This window comes from Amblyomma maculatum, chromosome 8 (genome assembly GCF_055883805.1).
Source record: "Amblyomma maculatum isolate TAMU_Amacu chromosome 8, ASM5588380v1, whole genome shotgun sequence".
NCBI classification, from domain to species: Eukaryota; Metazoa; Arthropoda; class Arachnida; order Ixodida; family Ixodidae; genus Amblyomma; species Amblyomma maculatum.
This window is the reverse complement of record NC_139351.1, coordinates 48,570,596-48,591,133: the sequence shown is the minus strand read 5'-3', so window position 1 is coordinate 48,591,133 and position 20,538 is coordinate 48,570,596. Positions and strand designations below refer to the sequence as shown.

The 20,538-nt window shown below is 45.5% G+C and overlaps 1 protein-coding gene across 1 annotated transcript in view; it reads left to right on the top strand.

Moving 5' to 3' along the window:
- The first annotated feature begins 14,032 nt into the window (after window positions 1–14,032).
- Window positions 14,033–20,538, top strand: part of TBC1d7 (TBC1 domain family member 7) — a 37,399-nt gene continuing 30,893 nt past the window's right edge. Inside the window, exons 1-3 of the mRNA XM_084576268.1 lie at window positions 14,033–14,259; window positions 15,858–16,042; window positions 20,202–20,342. Of these exons, the coding sequence (XP_084432394.1) occupies window positions 14,070–14,259; window positions 15,858–16,042; window positions 20,202–20,342 (516 nt within the window). The 5' untranslated portion in view covers window positions 14,033–14,069. The remainder of the gene's footprint in view (window positions 14,260–15,857; window positions 16,043–20,201; window positions 20,343–20,538) is intronic.

The window sequence follows — 20,538 nt, the reverse complement described above, 5'->3', positions numbered from 1 at the left end:
CTGCCAAATCCCACCCGGGATTATTGCAGAAAGGACACATATAAAATTGTTAGGTATATGTAGCACATTGGAGTGGGCCAGGTTTGGCAACATGTTAATGGTATTTTAATTAATGTTAATGGTGATTTGTTTAATTAACTAGCTATGTGATGTTATGATATATCAGAGAGCAGGAAAACAGCTTGAAAATGGTTTATGTAGCGTCGTTTTGTTCAATGTAACCATCTCATTATGTGACATCAAAACTAAGTTATAATAAGACGTCCCACGTGATTCAGAATGACAAATAAGTAGTAGATTTAGGGTATAACGAGAGAAACAAGATGGTTACACGGTATTAACGATCTCTAAACAAGGGTAGAGGAGAGAGAAGCCTCAGTTCGCAAGTCGAGCCAATGTTCCGACAAGTGGACTTGTCTTCGTCTGAAGCCAACGTTCCGACAAGTGGACTTCTCTTCGTCTGGGCCCAGACAAAGACAAATCCACATGTCGAAACGTTGGCTCGACCTGCGAACTGAGGCTTCCCCCTTGTACCCATTTTCAATGCTCTTTCATAAAGAAGTAGTAGAAGTTATGATGTTCGTACTCCTTCTCGGAAGGTTCCTAAACCATTTCTGTCATGTAGTTCAGCGTGGAAGAAAACCAGGAAGCGTACTTGAAAGTGCTCTGCTCTAATCATCAGCATAACATATATACAGAGAGTAAAAATGAGAGCAGAAATAAATATACAAAAAGAACGCCTTTGCGCTACTTTACACACTCAAACAACGAAGAAATAGGGGCGGTCATTTTCAGAGGACGACACCACACGTCACATATCCAATGAAGAAATAGTATGCTACATTGGCACAGCCCCGTTCGTTGGCCTCAGCCTCTGACCCGGGGCCCCACTACCCAATGCAAATTACCACAAAAGAAGAGTACGGCAACACTCTTTCTCCGGTGAGGTATCTAACACCTTTCCCACTTGCCTCCCACACACCGCCACCCCATCCACGCTCACGCTGCTGGTTAAATCGTTTCCACATAGGCACTGCCACGCGCCACCCATGCTTGGCTTCTGACAGCAACAAAATGGAAAGGGAAAGACCACACAGCCACTATGCCGAATACCCGAAGCAGCGGAAAGGGGACGCTTCTGGCTTCTGCGCTCTGAGAACTATGCCCTAGTAAAATTCTGAGGGCGTTAAGTAAAAGCAGAAGCATCGCAAAAAATAAGAACGGAAGAGGAAGACACAAGCAACAGGACTGGCAATGTCCTGTCGTTTGTTCCTCCACTACTGTCCCTGTTTCTTGCGCTGCTTCTACTTTAATTTAAGATAAACCACCGACTAACCCACACCAATATTTTACCTGAATGCGTCTTCGGACTGTGTAAGCTAACGCTAAGCTGTCTAAGCTAAGCTAAGCTAAGCTAAGCTAAGCTAAGCTAAGCTAAGCTGGCTAAGAAGACGAAAGATTCGATTGAGAAACGCACAAGTATGAAAGCTTCCAATCCAACAGACCAGATATAATTGGCAGAGATACCAATGCTAATCAATAAGCGCAAAGTGGCCGATATAAGGAAGTATAGTATGGAGAAAATTGAGCATGCTATAAAGAACGGGGGCAGCCTTAAAGCGATGAAGAAATTGTGCATAGGCACAAATCAGATCTATAAGCTAAAAGACAATGCAGGCAACGTCATCACGAATATGGACAAGGTAGTCGAAGCAGCCGAGGTGTTCTGTACTGATCTCTACAGTGGCCAAAGTACTCAGGATAATAATGAGATTGGCAATAGTGTTACGACCAAGCATCCGCATTTGCGCGCTCTATTGTTCGCCTGTGGGCATGGAAAAGTTTTGTGAATATGTGGTGATGGTCCATTGGCTCTAAGTGAGCCTGTTTCCAGGAATCCTGTTTTGTAAGCATATTTTGCTTTGTGGACAACCTGCAAATGCCAAATTGGCCCTGTCAAGAGAACGTCTGGAAAAACACAAAGAAACGTCCCCCTGCGGGAAATAGCAGGAAGTGCTTTCTTTTGTTCACCCTTCCAGTCGAGAAGTGCTATCCTCCAGTGATGAATGCCTCCTATCCAAAGGAGACGACAGAGTGACATGTCCGCTGACGTGCAGGACAAGAGAAGAGCATGACTCATACGGCCATTAAGTGATTTCCCGGGAATGCAGGAAAGATTTGCAATTGTCGAAAAGGGACCATGTTGGGAGCCCTATGCGGCGCCACGTGCACTCGGGTTTCTGAGAAGTAAAACCCCCAGAACCAGCCTGTGGTTTCTTTGCTGAAGAATAGAAATGTACCTCCTCTCCTCGCCGTTCCCAAGCTTTTCCCGCCAACAAGTGATCACGCCCAACGAATGAATGCCGGACCAGTCAGTGCTTCAGACCATCAGTGCAGTGATGTGTTCGATTGGATGCCGATACCTGAGGGGCGTGCCCTGGATTTGGTTGGTCAGCATCTTCAGAGAGGGGCTGGACATAGGGGGTTTTTAAGGACGCTGCAGAGCACGAAATGTCGCTCTGGGCCCTGGGTAAACGGCTCATCCAGTCGCTTCTCGCTATGAACTCTTAACGCTTGTCATTTTGCTGATGTACCCTTCTTTTTCATGTAAATATTCTTGTAAATACGTTTTCTCAAAGTGCCAGTAAACCTGCTTGTACATATTTTACCAACTTCGAAGATTCAGTCCTTCTTCAACCCGGAGTCTCTGCACGCTACCAAGTGAAGGCCGGGTCGACGTAGCCCCAGCGTCACGACAACTGGTGATCAGCGGTGGGATCTGAATCTGCAAGCACAACGACTGGTGCCCAGCGTTGGGATCTGAATCTACAAGCCACAACATCTGGTGATTGGAGGTGGATCTGAAGCTACAAGCCACAACACCTTGTGATCGGAGGTGGCATCTCAAGCAACAAGCAGGAGCAACAATCGAACAAGAGGGCAGCTCGGAACATCGATCGCATGTGTGGGTGAGTGCTTGGCTTTTCTTCTGATGTGGACCAGGTTCTAGAACAGGGTTAGATTTTAAGAACTGGTAAAAAGTTTTGAAACGCCTTTAGGTTTGGTAGTTTGCACTGTTGTTTTGGAAGTAGCCGACACTCGGAGCGATCATGGACCTACAAAAGCTGCAGAAACCGGAACTGTTGCAATTGTGTGAGGAATTGGGAATTGATACAAGTGGTTTGGCACGAAAACCTTTGATTATAAAGGCAATCACAGATTTGGGAGCCGATGATGAGGAGCTCAGTGAAGCATGGAACCTCATCGCCCAAAAAAAGGAGCAGCTCAGACAGCAGAAAGAGCGGGAAAAAGAGGAAAAGAGGCGTGAGCGTGAACTTGAGAGGGAAAAAGAGGAAAGGGAGCGCGAACGTGAGTGGGAAAAAGAGGAAAAGAAGCGTGAAAGAGAAGCAAAAAAGCTGGACCAAGAAATTGAGCTCCGGAAATTAGAACTAGAGTTGAGCAAGAGGTCGGGCGATTGTCCCCAGCTAGCGGTACCTCTTCTCAACAAGGAGGCAGATTTCAAGATGTCAAAGTACATGCAGCCATATGTGATATCAGGGGATATCGGTCTGTATTTGGCTAACTTTGAGCGAACTTGCGAAAAACTGTCCTTCCAGCGAGACACTTGGTCTCAGAGATTATTGACGGTTCTGCCCTGCGAGGCAGCGGAGGTTGTCGCGCGGCTAAGCAAGGAGGACGCGGACAACTACGAGAAGGTCAAAGCTTGCCTTCTGAGAAAGTATAGGCTTAGCGCCGAGGCGTTCAGACAACGTTTTCGGAACGCTACTAAGTCCAGGGACGAGAGTTACCCTGAATTCCTGTACAATTTAAGAGTAAATTTGGGCGAGTGGCTAAAGAGCACTGATTCCTACCGTGATAGGGACGCTGTAGTCGAGCGAATTCTTTTGGAGCAGTTTTATAGCTGCCTCCCAGAAAAAGAAAGAAATTGGTTACAGGACCGAGGCGAAATTAAGTCGGCAACTGAAGCTGCCGAACTCATTGAGGAGTACGCTTCGCGCCGACAATTCAGCAACCCAGCAGTAGATAGGCTCCGCAATCCCACGTTCAGTGTAAATAACCGTCAGAAAAGGCACTTTGCTAGATTTGCAAACGAAGAAAGGAAGGCTTCTTCAGGCAAACGCCCTAGAAAGGACGGCAGTGAGAAAAGTGGGGAAGTGACCAACGCGCAGAACACAAAGAAAAAGCTTGAGGCTAGGAAGCCGCTCACATGCTTTAGGTGCAATGAGCAGGGTCACATTGCCGTCAACTGCCGGAAAGAAAAGTTTGTTTTCTCGTATGTCAGTGACTGCGATGAAAATATGCAGCTTTTGGAACCTTACATGCATGACCTAGTAGTCAACGGGAAGCCTTGCAAGGTACTGCGCGATTCGGCCGCAACGATGGATGTTGTCCATCCGGCGTATGTATCGCCTTCCGACTATACAGGACAGTGTGCATGGATCCGACAGGTAGTTGAGGAACAGAGTGTGTGCTTGCCGATCGCGAACGTGGTCATCGAGGGCCCTTTCGGCGAATTAACAACCGAGGCTGCCGTTTCAGGAAAGCTTCCTAAGTGCTATCCGTATTTGTTCTCCAACAAATCGGACATGCTGCTGCGAAAGAGGGGCATCCTTTTCGGAGACAGTGTTGTGCAAGCATTAACACGTTCAAAGGCGCGAGAACTAGCTACACTGCTCATACCAGAAAATTCCACAGCGGAGGAAACGGCAGTTAAAACAGTGGTCTATGTGGAAGATAGCGGGTTAGAAAACTTTGAGAGCGAGGCATCTCAAATAAGTCAACTTGAAAGTGAATTTGATGAGACGCGGAATGAGGACGTTCTTGAGAATAACCTCTTGCCGCCAGTGTCTAGTAATTTCACGAGGCTTTTAAGTGGAACCCGAGAGGACTTAACTATGGAGCAAGCCAATGATCCCAAGAATAAGCTCGAAGTACAGTGGGAAGGACCTGCTGAAGTCGTTGCAAAGCTTTCTAACACTAACTACGCAGTGAAAATCCCCGATAGGCGTAAAGCAGTGCGCATTTATCATTGCAATCTTATGAAGCCTTATGTGCAGAGGGAAGCCGTGGTAAATCTAACGTTAAACCTTCCCGAGGAGATGGGGGACAACTTGATTTGCCTCAGTGGAAAAGGAAGCAACGCTCAGGAGCTTCTCAAAAAGACGGAGCAGAGAGGAGAACTAAAGAAATCCCAGCTGTCCGATCTGGGCGAGATAATAACAGAGTTTGAGGCCTGCTTCGTGGACAGGCCAGGCAGAACTGATTTGACTGAGCACGATATTGAGCTGACTTCAGACGTGCCAGTGCGATCAAGGTGCTACCGATTTTCTCCAAAGCAAAGAGAAATTCTGGATAGGGAAGTAACTCGCATGCTGGAATTGGGAGTAATAAAACCCTCGGAAAGCGATTTTGCTTCGCCTATGATCTTAGTAGAAGCTCCAGGTAAAGACCCTAGGCCTGTGGTAGACTACCGAAAGCTAAATTCTCTCACCAGGGATCAAGTGTATCCTATTCCGAATATTGAGGAGAGAGTAGAACAGGTCAGTAGAGCGGCATATGTGACTACGCTGGACCTTACTCGAGGATACTGGCAAGTACCGCTCACTGAACGCGCCAGCAGATACGCGGCTTTCGTCACTCCGACGGGCAGCTACCAGCCAACAATGATGAGTTTCGGGCTCAAAAATGCTCCATTTTGTTTTTCCCGACTCATGGATAGGGTTTTAAAGGGGTGTGAAACATTCGCAGTGCCTTACTTAGATGACATTGCGGTTTTTTCCGACTCATGGGCGGACCATATGGTACATCTAAGAGCTGTACTGAGCCTTTTGCGTCAAGCTGGACTAACCGTAAAGGCCGAGAAATGTTGCCTGGCAAGGGCGACCGTGGACTACTTGGGTCACAATGTAGGTCAGGGTTTCAGGAAACCCAGCGAGATTAAGATTTCTGCGGTAGCAGACTATCCGCGGCCGAGCACGAAGACGGAAATTCGAGCATTCCTAGGTCTGACTGGGTACTACAATCACTACATCCCTAACTATTCAGCTTTGGCTAGCCCTCTGACCGACGCTCTCCGCAAGACAGAACCGACAAATGTAGTCTGGGACGAACAAAAGGAAGCCTCCTTCGTAAACCTGAAGGCTGTGCTGATTAGCCGTCCGGTATTGCGAGCTCCAGACTATGGCCGAGAATTCACGGTCCAGTGTGATGCCAGTGATCGAGGGTTAGGTGCTGTTCTCTGCCAGAGAGATGACGACGGTAATGAGCACCCCGTGCTCTACTTGAGCAGAAAACTGAGTTCTAGAGAGAGGGCTTATTGCGCGTCAGAGAAGGAATGCGCTTGCATTGTATGGGCCATTCAAAAATTGCAGTGCTATCTTGGAGGGGCCAAATTCACCGTAGAGACGGACCATTGTCCCCTGGCTTGGCTGCAAACTGCGACATCGAAGAACAGTCGCCTTCTTAGGTGGAGCTTGATTTTACAGCAGTACAATTTTGAAATAAGATACAAAAAGGGGAAGTTAAATGGGAATGCGGACGCGCTTAGCCGCTCTTTCTAAGCGGTCCGAGATGTTCCTCACCATGTATCCAAATTGATAATCAGGTTTTTTTTTTTTCGTGCGCTTGAATATAGATGACTATGTAAAGCAGCACGTTTGGTTTTCGAGGCATACGTGGGTCCTGAACGTCTTGAGAGTGGGCTTTTCTCGAACAACAATGGCAGTTTTCTTTTGACCTGGTCTCTTCAGACGGGAGCCGAGTGCTTGCTTCGACATGTGGTTGAGTTTCAGATAGCTCAAGCAATTTGGCCTACAACAATCAAGACAACGCGACAAGCAACAGCGAGCTTCAAGCGTTCACGTGCAGGCCATTAAGTCGTCTCTTCATGCAGCAGCTGCGGCTGCTGCCCTCCGAGTCTCTTCTGGCGGGGGAGGAGGCTGTTACGACCAAGCATCCGCATTTGCGCGCTCTATTGTTCGCCTGTGGGCATGGAAAAGTTTTGTGAATATGTGGTGATGGTCCATTGGCTCTAAGTGAGCCTGTTTCCAGGAATCCTGTTTTGTAAGCATATTTTGCTTTGTGGACAACCTGCAAATGCCAAATTGGCCCTGTCAAGAGAACGTCTGGAAAAACACAAAGAAACGTCCCCCTGCGGGAAATAGCAGGAAGTGCTTTCTTTTGTTCACCCTTCCAGTCGAGAAGTGCTATCCTCCAGTGATGAATGCCTCCTATCCAAAGGAGACGACAGAGTGACATGTCCGCTGACGTGCAGGACAAGAGAAGAGCATGACTCATACGGCCATTAAGTGATTTCCCGGGAATGCAGGAAAGATTTGCAATTGTCGAAAAGGGACCATGTTGGGAGCCCTATGCGGCGCCACGTGCACTCGGGTTTCTGAGAAGTAAAACCCCCAGAACCAGCCTGTGGTTTCTTTGCTGAAGAATAGAAATGTACCTCCTCTCCTCGCCGTTCCCAAGCTTTTCCCGCCAACAAGTGATCACGCCCAACGAATGAATGCCGGACCAGTCAGTGCTTCAGACCATCAGTGCAGTGATGTGTTCGATTGGATGCCGATACCTGAGGGGCGTGCCCTGGATTTGGTTGGTCAGCATCTTCAGAGAGGGGCTGGACATAGGGGGTTTTTAAGGACGCTGCAGAGCACGAAATGTCGCTCTGGGCCCTGGGTAAACGGCTCATCCAGTCGCTTCTCGCTATGAACTCTTAACGCTTGTCATTTTGCTGATGTACCCTTCTTTTTCATGTAAATATTCTTGTAAATACGTTTTCTCAAAGTGCCAGTAAACCTGCTTGTACATATTTTACCAACTTCGAAGATTCAGTCCTTCTTCAACCCGGAGTCTCTGCACGCTACCAAGTGAAGGCCGGGTCGACGTAGCCCCAGCGTCACGACAATAGGTAAAAGCAATCAGACGTTCCGCCAGTGAAGAAGGACGAGGTTAGGAAAGCGTTAGAAACTATGAAAATTGGGAAAGCAGCTGGAGAGGATCAAGTACCTATAGATGTGTTGAAGGACAATGGGGATATCGTACTAGGAAAACTGACCACCCTAAATATGCAGTGCCTGGCGCCATCGACTTTACCGAAACCATGGAAGAACGCAAACATTATCTTAATTCTTAAGAAAGGGGACAATAAAGACCTGAAAAATTACTGACCAATCAGCTTACTGTCAGTTACGTATAAAGTATTTACTAAGGCAATCGCTAATAGAATCAGGACCACCTTAGGCTGCAATCTAGCAAAATATCAAGCAGGTTTTCGGAAAGACTACTCTACTCTCGATCATATCAACCAGGTAAAAGAAAAATGCTCAGAATATAACCAGCCCTTATGCATAGCATTCATTGATTACGAAAAAGCATTTGACTCAGTTGAAACCTCGGCGGTGATGCAGGCATTGCGAAATCAGGGTGTAGACGAGCCGTACGGGAAAGTGTTGGAAGAGATATATATAGGGGATGCACAGCAACCATAGTCCTCCATAAAGAAAGTAACAAAATTCCTATAAAGAAAGGTATTAGGCACGAAGACACGGTGTCCCCAGTACTATTCATAGCTTGCTTAGAAGAAGTATTCAGAGACTTGTGATAAGAGCAGTTAGGGATAAGGGTAGATGGAGAATACCTCAGTAATTGGCGATTTGCTGATAAGATTACCTTGCTAAGTAACTCAGTGAATGAACTGCAAAGAATGATGCATGACCTACACAGGAAAAGTAAAAAGGTAGGCTTGAAAAACAATATGCAAAAGACTAAGGTAATGTTTAACAGCCTCGGAAAGGAACAGCAGTTTACGTTAAGTAGCGAAGTACTGGAAGTAGTAGGCGAATATATCAACTTAGGTCAAGTAGCTAGTAACCGCCTATCCGAACCATGAAAGGGAAATAACGAGGAGAATAAGATTGGGATGGAGCGCATTTGGCAAGCACTAGCAGATTATGACTAGCAGCTTACCGGTATCGCTCAAGAGGAAAGTATGCAACAGCCTTACCTGTACTCAGTTATGGGGCTGAAACTTGAAGGCTAATGAAGAGGGTTCTTAAATTGAGGACAACGCAGAAGGCTATGGAACGAAAAATGGTAGGGGTAGTATTAAGAGAGAGGAAGCGTGCAAAGTGGATCAGAGAAATAACTCAAGTTACTGACATTCTAGTGGAAATCAAGAAGAATAAATGGGCATATGCAGGACATGTAGAGCGAAGAGTGGATAACTGATGGTCGCTTAGGATAACAAACTAGATTCCAAGAGAAGGAAAGCGTAGCAGGGGGTGGAAGAAAGTTAGGGGGGTAGATGAGGTTAAGAAGTTAGCAGGGGTCAAGTGGATCAAGCTAGTACAGGACCGGGTTAATTGGAGGAATAGGGGAGATGCCTTAGCCCAGCAGTGGGTATAGTCAAGCTTATGATGATGGTGATTATGGTGCCTCCTCGGACGCTCTTTGTCGCATCAGCGCACAAGATAAGAACTGCGTTTCGAACTGCACAAAATTAATGTCAAAAAATGGCAGTGACTCAGCTATGTCAGGATGTACGTAGCGAGAGGTACCCTGGCTGAGCTTGTTGTGGTCCTGTATGTCTAGCAGTGAGACATTGGGTATACACATCTCTTATTCATTTTCCTTGACAGAGAAGAAGACTGCCCGATGATCTGTGAAGTAGCATGCAGCGGTCTCAAATCTGTCTATAGGCAAGCGTCATGTTTGTCAACAAAGGTGGCGCTGCCATCGGCAGCGACATAGGGTGTAGGCAAATGCGCAGCCTGCCTACACAGCGTCGAGCGTGTTGCTTTCGAAATCAGTTCGCGCGTGCCAATATTCTGAAGACTAAGCTTCGCTTGTGCGTAGAAATAGTTTGTTTTATGCCTGGCATCACCGTTCCTCTCTCCGTTCCTCTCCATGCACAAAAAAAAAAAGAGGCTTCTGCCATTTGACTCCTCGCATTCAGAACTAGTGAAAAGGGGTATTGCTTCGCTTTGTCTTGAGTCTGCACTAAGGAAGTCATGTGTTCACACGATGCGTCGAAGCTTTGAAAACCAATTGGCTAGGCTGGCTTCAGCCGGGTTCCCTGGTGCGGTCGGGGCGCAGGTCGCCGAAAGCCTCCTACAGAAGTTGAAGAAGGCAAACGGAGTAAGGGGGGAGGTCCCTCGAGAAGAGGTGAGACCGGTCGCCGTGCCGTATGTGCACAAATTGGCCCACAACTTGAAGAAAGTTGCGAGCAGACATAATGTGCCACTCGTCTTTTCGGCTCCCCTGAAGCTCGGAAGCCTTTGCCCTCGAATAGCGAAAAGGAAGGAAAAAGAAAAGGAAAGAGGCTGTGGTGCGAGACATGGGCGACAATTCATAAATATGCCGAAAGGGTTGTGTATGAAGTCCCCCTCACTTGCGGTTGCTGCTACATCGGACAAACCGGGTGATGCGTTAATGAGCGAATCCGGGAACATGAACGTAACGCAAAATAAAGATGGCCCCAATATTCCGAAGCATATCAGATAGACTCTGGAGGCCCTGTTACAGCGAGCGGTGGCCCACTGCCCCAAGGCTGAGGTGCTGTGGCTCATGGGCGCCAAGTCCAAGTGGATGGCTGTGAGTGGTGGTCAACCATTGAACATGCCAGGACTAACACTGACCAACTTCGTGTGTAAAGCTTTATCTTTTACATTTCCTCGATTTGCCTCATTAATCTATCTATTTTCGCATCCTGACTATTCCCCTTACCTGGTTGCGACCCTTCTGCGAAGCTGATGCTTTTCTCTCCCAGCGTCTTGTCTCTTCTCCATGGGTTATTGGTTTGCTTGGGGTTGACTGCAGGCACTTGTTATTCATGTTTTTCTGATGTGCGAATTCTTGCAAGGAGTGGCAATGCGATGGCCAGATAGCTAATAGAATCATTTTATATCGGAAAGAAAAGTAATTTGTGCGTCAGTGACACGTCGATCAATCTGTATAATGCAGAGAAAGCGTTTCTTGAACATAACTCATCTTATACTACACGACGCGAATATGTTCCTGATATATATATGTACTTTCTTCCGCACAAAAAAATATGTTGTAAGTGGCGCTCTGTCCTGTTCTTCTTTTCTTGCGTGTGTGCGTGCTGTTTTGGCGCCTTTAATTTGTAATGAATAGGCACCAACTAGCCCAACAAAAAGTTCTCTTAAGCTTTTTGTTCCTACCCTAGCATCTCTTCTGTGTTCATCAGGATAAAAAAAATGCTGAATAAAATTGATTTCATTTCATTTTAATTGTTCTGATTCTACTTCAGTGCTCACTACGTCGCCTGCCGTAATATATACGTTTGAGGGCAGCCTAAAGCGGGATGGTTTGCTGCGCGGATTCCATACCGTTCACATTCTGCTTTGCCATATTGTAAATTTTACACGGATTAATAGCGGCGTCGCGGTCGAGCTAAGATAGCGACCATATGAAGGACTCTGATTCTTATCAGCCTGGGCTCAACAAATTTTCTTGAAGACGCGACAAAATTTCGATATTTCAATAAAAGCGATCGCCTACATTTAGCTAAGGATTGGTATACGTCGATGTAAAACAACCAACTGACGACAAAACGATGATCGTCGGCCTGCGCCTGCAATCGTGCAAGCAAAACCGCTCACGAGTGTCGCTCGTCCCTAGAGGGCTTTCAGCGTTGTGAAAATCGCCAGCGCTGAGCGTCCCTGCATGTCTGGATAGGGAGACAATAAAAACACGTCTCAGGTTTAATGAATTGTTACAGGTAAGCAAGGGTTTTAGAAATCTGATTGACGCCGAAAACTTAAATATGGCTCGCGATGATTTCACTCTCAGCTGTAGTCTGCTTGAAATTCAATTTAGCTGTAGTCTGCTTGAAATTCAATTCAAATTCAGTTCGTACCATTTGCATGTACATGTCGTCTTCAAGTCCAGCAAGCAACGTCTTTGTAAGTATATTCATAAACAGACTTATTTAAAACTATGGAGTGAGGAGCTCAGAACAAATCCTAGAACACAACCTCTGTGTTGTAGGCAATTTGTTCTTTCCTTTCATTTATTTCTGTACACTGTCGCTTAGTCGGGAGCACAGACCGCGAAATCCAGAATCTATTGTGTAAAATTTCGCTTCGCTTGCTCTGCAGAGGATCGCTCGATCACTTCGACAGGCTTGCTCACGTCTCTCCGTTACAGCGTAAATTCGCAGTGCGCATTCGGATGGGTGTTGGCGCGTATATAGTAGACACGAGGGCTTCGATCTGTTTTGCCTTGCTGGTAACCCAATATCTAGGCGCGAAGCGGGTGAAATGAAACTTATTGCTAGCGTCGATCAACCACGACTGATTTATCAAACAGAGCTATAATTGCACCAAACCTTTAACTATAGAGGTGGTCTCCCTGGAAATACTGGCAACACACGACCATTGCCATTGCGACTAATCGGTGGCCATCGGCAGTTTCTGCACACAACGCTGCATTCTCTGCGTCGTTGGTTGTGGAAAAGGTATGAAAATGATATCTCCCAGCATGCTCCCGGCTATTCCATCTCGTTGAGAGAAATGATTATTAGGAAGAATGTGCTGTGGATATGGGGTTGTTGAACAGTGGTGGGAATAACTTTGTCCAGCGAGGTCAGCAAAGTGTAACCAGTACGATTGTTCGTCAACGCCGTACAAAAAGGAACACAGCAATACTGCCGAGTTTTCTTTTTGTCGCGACGCTCCCTGGAGAGCACCCGGACGTGCTTTCTACGCAGCACCAGCAGCGCCTGAATTCGCCTATGCAGCAATCGTAAAGGAGCCACCAAATGGTTCTGCGCACTGCCGCTCCTGCATAAGTAGAAAGGATTGCAAACAATTTATAAGTAGAGGGGAAGGAGGAGGAGGTAAACTTATTTAAAGAAGAGGTCGTAGGCGCGGGGTGGGTTGACGTTCCCGTCCCCGCGGTGGGCTCCTCTTCTAGGCCGGATGCCAGGTGGCCGACCGACGATGTCGTTCGGCGACCTCTTCGGCCCGCTCCGTGACTCGGAATTGAACCTCCGGGTCGGAGCTGAGCAGCGCGGCCTCCCACTGAGATTGGGTAGAGAGCTGCAGACTCTGTGATGGCTTGTCTTGATTACATGAGTATAGGATGTGTGGTGTGTCTGCCTTTTGATGCCCACAGAGAGAACAGACAGGGCTGAACTGCTCTGGGAACCATATGGAGTACAAGTACGGATTAAAGAAAGTGTCTGTTTGAAACTGCCGCCAGGTGACCAGCTGCTACTTTTCCTGATTTCAAAACTCGCGCCAAGGCCATAGTAGTGGCGAGAACCAAAACTTTAACCCGGAATTTCTTTTGGAATCTATTACTGGAGTGAGCTCAGTCTCGAAACAACAAGCTTTGTAAGCCACAGTTTTTTGTGCTATAATCAAGCGGAAAGCTTTTGGCTAGCTAATGTTTTTTTAATAAATGGGTTGAAACCAGATGCGCTGCGTACGCCGCAGCAGAATATAGTTGATGTAGTCCCTCCAGAAATTTGGTGGATCCTCTTTTGTATTGTAAATAATATCGTTATTATTAGATCTAAATGTACAAAGTAAAGCATCAGTATAAGACGCCGTCCGAACGCCGATGATTGCGTTGCTGCTCGGCATTGCCGCGAAATGTAAACAGGCAGCGTCTGTTGCGTCTCCCAGTTGACTTCGATGCGCTGTTGTAATTGCGCTAGTGTAGACAACGTTTATCGTGTGGGCTATTGCTCCTTCACAAATTTACGTGACACAGGCCTTCAGTTGTGTAAACACATTTTTGCGTAAAAAACAGAACTGAAACCGAAACCATAACTGACTGCTTCGCATCGCTGGCAGTCAGTGTAGCCGTAGTTGCTTCAGGCATTAAGGTTTCACGGTTAATTTTAATTAGCTTCCTCATATTTTTAATGAGATACAGGAATGCAGTTTTGACTTTGTATAGATAAAGATCTTTGTTGTTGCGTGCTAACTTTTTGTATTTTTCTTGACGAACGTTGACAAGTGCTCGCTCAGGTGCGGCGCCACCGTCGGCAGCTCGCAGCTGGTGTCATGGCAGCAGCTGAGATGAACTTTCGTGCACACTACTACGACAAAGTCGGATTCCGGGGAATAAACGAGAATCGATCGCTCGAAATCCTGCTCAGCGAGAAGCCCATAGACCTCAAGAAGCTTTCAAACTTCTGCAGAAAGTTTTGCCTACCCACAGTTCATCGGCTGACCGTCTGGAAAGTGTTGCTAGGTGAGCCCTCGCGCAAGAAAAAGAAGACGCATCCATCTTGCTTTGTCGTCTGCTCGCTGTCGCATGCGCTGGTGTCGCGTTGCCCCATTGTCTTTGTCGATGCCTCCATTCCTACCTCGTTGCTAGGAGTTGGTCTGCGCGCTGCCTGTCCTCTTGCTGAATTCTTCTCAAACGCGCGCTGTACAGGAATTCGGCGTACCAGAAATAAAACGGCGTTGTTTATCTTGCCCTCGGCAAATAGCTGCGATGGAGCAGAGGCCAGCTGCTCGCTCCCTGCCTCTTCCGGCAGGTCGTTAGTCTTTACATTGCTTGGCCTTAGCTCCCTCCGGCCGGCGCATCCCCTGTCCCCTTGTGTTGTTTGCGTTTTGTATTCGGCGTTCTTTCTTATGTGTCTCTTTTTCCTTGTTTTCTTTTGTAGTGTAAACAACTGTACATTCTCTCTCTCGACAAACGCGATACAAGATGCCCGTTCTAGAACCACCTCAAGTTGCGGTGCAGCTGAAATTCCAGAACGCATGCATTCTTGTGGACTTTTCTTTTCTCTCAGCAGCACGGATTGAGTCTTGACGCGACGTCGAAATTGTTTCTCTGAACCCATCGCGGGATTATCCGAGTTACTTTTTTAGATCACAGAGAGTAGTCGGTAGCTGATACTAAGACCCTGGCCCTTTCGATTCGGTAGGAATTTTACCGGTAGGTATTCAATTCACAGCCGTCGTCTGCATGCCGTTTGTGAAAAGATTGGCTAAAAAAAAAATGAAATCACATTTGTTTCATTACATTCAATCAGTCCATGGCTATAATATTAGCTTGGGCTGTGCAAATTGAAAAGGAAAATATTGCTCACCAGAAACCGAAATAAGAAGCAACTGAGTTATAACAACCCTCGAGAGAAAAAGTGATGCATAAATGAATTTGTTTATGCGGTAATGTTAAAAGCCGCATTCGCCAGAAAATCTGGCTTAGTAGTAGTTAGCGAAAATCAACGGCATGCCTCTGGCAAGTGCTGGTAATTGGCAGGTGCAATGGCTGAGCACTTGTATAACGTCATCATACCACATGATATGGCTGAGTTGAACAGGTAATTTGAGGTGGGAGGTGAGATACGGATCATGGCTGCCAGTACCCTTTAACCCCGTGTCAGACAGGATACTCCTAGGCAAGGTAGGCACGTTTGTGCGACTTGGTTGATGCAGGGATGTATATATATCTCGGGTAATCATTTGCATAATTTGACATCTTACAACTATGTGCTAATGAATATGTGAATTAATGAATTAATATAGGGACAGATTAAGAGATAAGGGATTAAGCATGTAACAAAGGGCATGTATGTGAATGAGGGTCCACAACGGGAGCCACATACTGTAGCCATTAGTGCTGTCATGTTGCATCCTTAAAGGAAGAGATTAATTGTCCCCAAATTTCTTTTGTGACAATGGGATGCTTAAAATGCTCATGGCTGCAAATACTTGAGAGTATTCTTTGCGAAAATATCTGCAATATAAAAGTCGCTCTTTGTGGTGTTTTTTTTTTTTTCTTGCAGGCTTCAAAAAGCTGTTTCTCTTTACAACATGTTTTTTTATTACGTCTCACAGGCATCCTGCCCACTTTTGAAGAAAATATTACCAGTTTTGAGAGGGATGAAGAGGACCAGTACAATGACTTGAGACGTGCTCTGGAAGTCATGCGAGTGGTTGAAAATAACACGCCGCAGCCAAATGCAATTGTCCTGATGTATCTTGTTGGAGAAGGGAAACTGCACCTCGACATTGAGCTGCAGGTAATGGTTTGTTCCTGCCTCATGAATTACATGTTTTATCGAATATTCACTAATCAAAGGTAACATGCTCTCAAATGCAAATGATGATGGGGCAAGATATATTTCCCAGCAGTGAAAGAATTTTTTGACAGACATAAAGAGCTCGCAGCATTCTGCATTTAAGAAAAAGACAGTCATTCACTGAAGAGGGCTGTTATGTTTAGTCTTGTTATGTTATGTTATGAGTCTTGTTTAAATATAGGCATTAACATGGTCATACGAAATCAGTGCAAGCTATGTAATATGCAAAAAACAGTGCAACAACGAAGACAACAGAGTAGAAAGAAGACGGGACGAATGCTGACTAGCAACTGAAGATTTTATTAAAAAGAACACAAATATATAATCCATTCACAACCACGAGCACACATGAGCTGAACTAACAGCACTGACACCTGATAACTTGAAGCTTAACAGTCAAGATACCAATCAAGAGGCATTTCACATTCACAAAAACCGCGACACATGCATTAGCACACCATCTGTTCTTATTCATGACTGTGAACTGTGGTATCTTGATTGTTAAGCTTCTAGTTATCAGCTCTCAGTGCTGTTCTGCTCATACATGCTCTTGGTTGTGAATGGAGTATACAGGGGTGAAAGTGCTGCTCCAATTGCTCCAAACTGGTTTCCCTGCTCCATCCTGCTCCAAAATGCAATATTGCCCCAAAACTGCTCCAAACTGGCTGCCTTGATGTCCTGCCATCAAATTTAGCAAAACATGGGAACAATGTCACAGCAGCAGGGGCAAAAATATAATGCATCTTGCACTAAGCTTAATACAAATGAAATTTTTGTAAGGAAAGGAAGCATGAAGCATAATAAATATTTGTTCGCAAGTAAATTTAGTATGAGCCGCAAGTAATTAGAGATAGTTAATTGCGAGAAAAAAAATGCACTGTGCATGTGACGTAGCACCTCCTCCCAGCCTTTTGAATCGCCAGTGGAGAGAGTAGCAAATGAAGCGGATAGCGTGCATAAACTACAGCGTGCCATTGGGAAACTTCTCCGGTTGCAAAAAATATACGTCTTTGTAATACTTTTACTATGAAAACAAGCCAGTGCTTCAACATCAAGCTCCTTTGTCCATGACAAGCATGTCAGGTCTACTTCAGATAAAATCATACTTGAAGCTTATGGGTTGGTATGTCAAAGCAGTCACTCACTAGGAAGCTTCTCAAAAGTGTTGGAAAGGCATATGGCCTATCGCAAAGATATTAAAAATGAGCCCAAATATTGCTCAAGCAAAGAATGATGAACTATTTGCAGGAGGCAATAAAGTAAAGCTGAAGGATTGTATACCCTTCAATGCCATCTGTCTGTATCCCAAAGCTGCTCCAAAATGCTCGAGCCTGCTTCCACACCTGTAGACTTCCTCCATGTTTACAAACAAACAAGGCAATCGAGGTGGCATTGCAGTCTTCTACTATCCCACAGTGGGCAAAAAACACGAGAGCGGCACTGGAGCCAAGCCTGTCAAGGCGCGTTATTGTGTTCTAAAGGCGCCTTTTTGGCAGACAAAATAACCAGTGCTTAGGAATTTATCAGCCCAGGCATAGGATCAAAAAAGATTATGTAATACCCCATATCAGGAGGCTTTGAGGTGTATTCTGGATAAATAGATAGATATGCACAAGATGGGAAGCGGAAATGTCGTGCCTATTAATCTGAACTGCAAATTAATATTGCAGAACACATCTAAGTGGTAGACTCGACATTTGAATCTGTGAAGTCAAAATAGGTAAACGCATTATGTCAGACTAGGCGTTCATATATGAAGTGCACCAGCAAGCGTTCTGTTTGCTGTTAGTCTGTCCAAAGTTGTTGCTGAGGTCAGCCTGTATTATAAGATATATCTTTACATGCTTTGGCCATTTGTCTTGTCAGAGATGAATGCGAAGTTGGAAAGGCATTGAACTTGCATAAAAAAGAATCAGATTGGAGATTTTATATTTCAGAAAAAAGAAACTGCAATTATCAAAGGCATATGACCTTGGAAACATGCTCCAAAACATAATTCAAATGCTCCAAAACTGTCGTTTCATTTTTCCAAAGCTGCTCCAAAATGCTCGAGCCTGCTTCCACCCTTGAGTATATATTTGTGTCCTTTTCAACAAAATCTTCAGTTGCTAGTCAGCGCTGGTCCCGCCTTCTTTCGACTCTCTTGTCTCCATTTTTGCTTTGTTTTTTACTTAATTATGTACCAGCTCGCTCAACTCGATGTTTTATGTAGTATGCGTGGGGCACCTGGGCCCAGTAGATTTTCTTTTTATGAATGTGGTTTTTCGATAAGATGTCGTAAATATTTTATGATGCTGAAAATGTCAGTTTCTGGATTGTATTCTTTTGCAAAATGATATCCGTCATAAGCGCCTCGGGGCTTTCTTGCATAAAAATTCCTCAGTATTAAAAACTAATTCCAATCATCATCACGATGTCCTTTGCAGGGCAAATGCCAGTCCCACTGATATCCAATTAGCCACACCCTTTGCCATTTTTTCCCAGAAAACTTTAACATGGCAGCATTAAAAGCAGAGCGTAAAAAGGTCTTGCCAATGCAATAGCGTTTTTAGAGGCCTTATCGTGAAGAAAATCTGACAACTGCATTTATGAACAACCCTCAAGAGAAGTGTATATAAAACCTGTACCTTACCGGTACTCAACTAGGGTCAGAAACTTGGAGGCTAGCAAAAAGGGTTCTACTTAAACCAAGGACAACTCAGAGGGTTATGACACAAAAAATGGCAGTTGTAACGTTAAGAGATAGGAAGTGTTCAGAGTGGGTCAGATAAATAATTCGAGTTAATTACATTCTAGTGGCAATCAAGAAGAAGAAATGGGCCTGGACAGAACATGTATTGCGAAAAGAGGATAACCGATGGTCACTTAGGGTAACAAACTAGATTCCAAGGAAAGGAAAGCGTAGCAGGGGGCGGCAGAAAATTAGGTGAACAGATAAGGTCAAGAAGTTCGCAGGGGTCGAGTGGATGCAGCTAGCACAGAACCGGATTAATTGAATGAATATGGGACAGGCCTTCGCCCTGCAGTGGGTATAGTCCGGCTGATGATGATATCCGTTTGAGGACATAAGTAAATGGAGCACGCTATTCTCTTAGGATTGCAATCATGTGTTTGCTATCGTGCATAAAGAAACATTTGTCCACCAAAAATGGAGGGGGGGGGGGGGGGGTTGCACTCGCATCCGCTGTGTGTTTATGCACTGTACTGTTATGAGACACTGTAACATAAAACAGGATAGACAGAGTGCAAACTTCTGACCTGTTTTGTACACGAATTTCTGATTGTTGTGAACGATACATTCAGGTACCTGGCAGCGGCATTCGTTATTGTCATAATACTGTGTCAGCATCTTATCTGTTGTGAAAGAGATGAAATGTGGTGCACTTCCTGCTTTAAGTATTAGTAGCTGTGTCTCCAGTGCATGGCCACATAGTGTTGCAGCGAACCTAGCTCTTGGCTTGAGAAGAAATCCTGCAGTGATGCTCTTCTTTTTCCGCGTTATGTGACCAAGCATGTGTCCATCCCATCATCAGCCTGCGTGGAAAATTTATTCATAATCGCTCACGATTCCTTTTTTATGTCTGGACAGCCCTGCGGTAAATGAGCAGAACCAAATTAAATCCTTTCTGCAATATGGCCTGCTGCTTGCAAGCGTCGCCGTACCGACCCTTAGTATGCCAAACCAATGGGAATTGGCTGACAATGTTGTAGTTGGATGCCCTCATTGCAAACTTTTCCACCCCACGGTGGATGTGGGATTGGATTGCAGCAATGGTGGCCGCTTTTTGATGCCAGTGAACAGCAAGACATCCGTATACTGTGCAATATCAGTGCATGTTAAAGAACCCCAGCTGGTCGAAATTAGTTTAGAATCCTTCAGTACAGCGTATCTCATAGCCTGAGTATGTAAAGACTAAACCAAGCCAAACGCTTCTGTGCTGCTGGTATTATATGAAGTTGTACAGTTTATTAGAAGCCCAGAGCCTTTGGTTGTGCTTTGGGTGCTTCCTCTGTGACTAGCAAATTGGTGTTCTTCCTGCATTTTTGTCCTGTCATGCTTTATTCACCAGTTCACTGCGTGCGTGCTTTCTTATACTAGATGTGTGACGAGGAGGTCCAACACATGAGGAGCATCGCGTCTGTGTTCAGCAAGATCTGCAGCCGGGAGGAGGAGGCATACTGGTTGACACGAAACTTCTGGCATCACCTCAAGAAACTTGCCATTGATGCCACGGCCATGGTCAGCAGGCGGGGGCTTTTCAGTTTGTTTCAGTCAGAGTTCAAAGTAGTACACTAAACTTTTAGACACGACAGGTATAGTTGGCTAAGCTGAGATTCATAAATGAAGACACGACTATATAAGAAAGGCCGAATTCAGCAAAACATGCTGGCTTATTTTTTTTTTTCTTCCTTTTAGTGGGTTTTCTCAGTTCCTG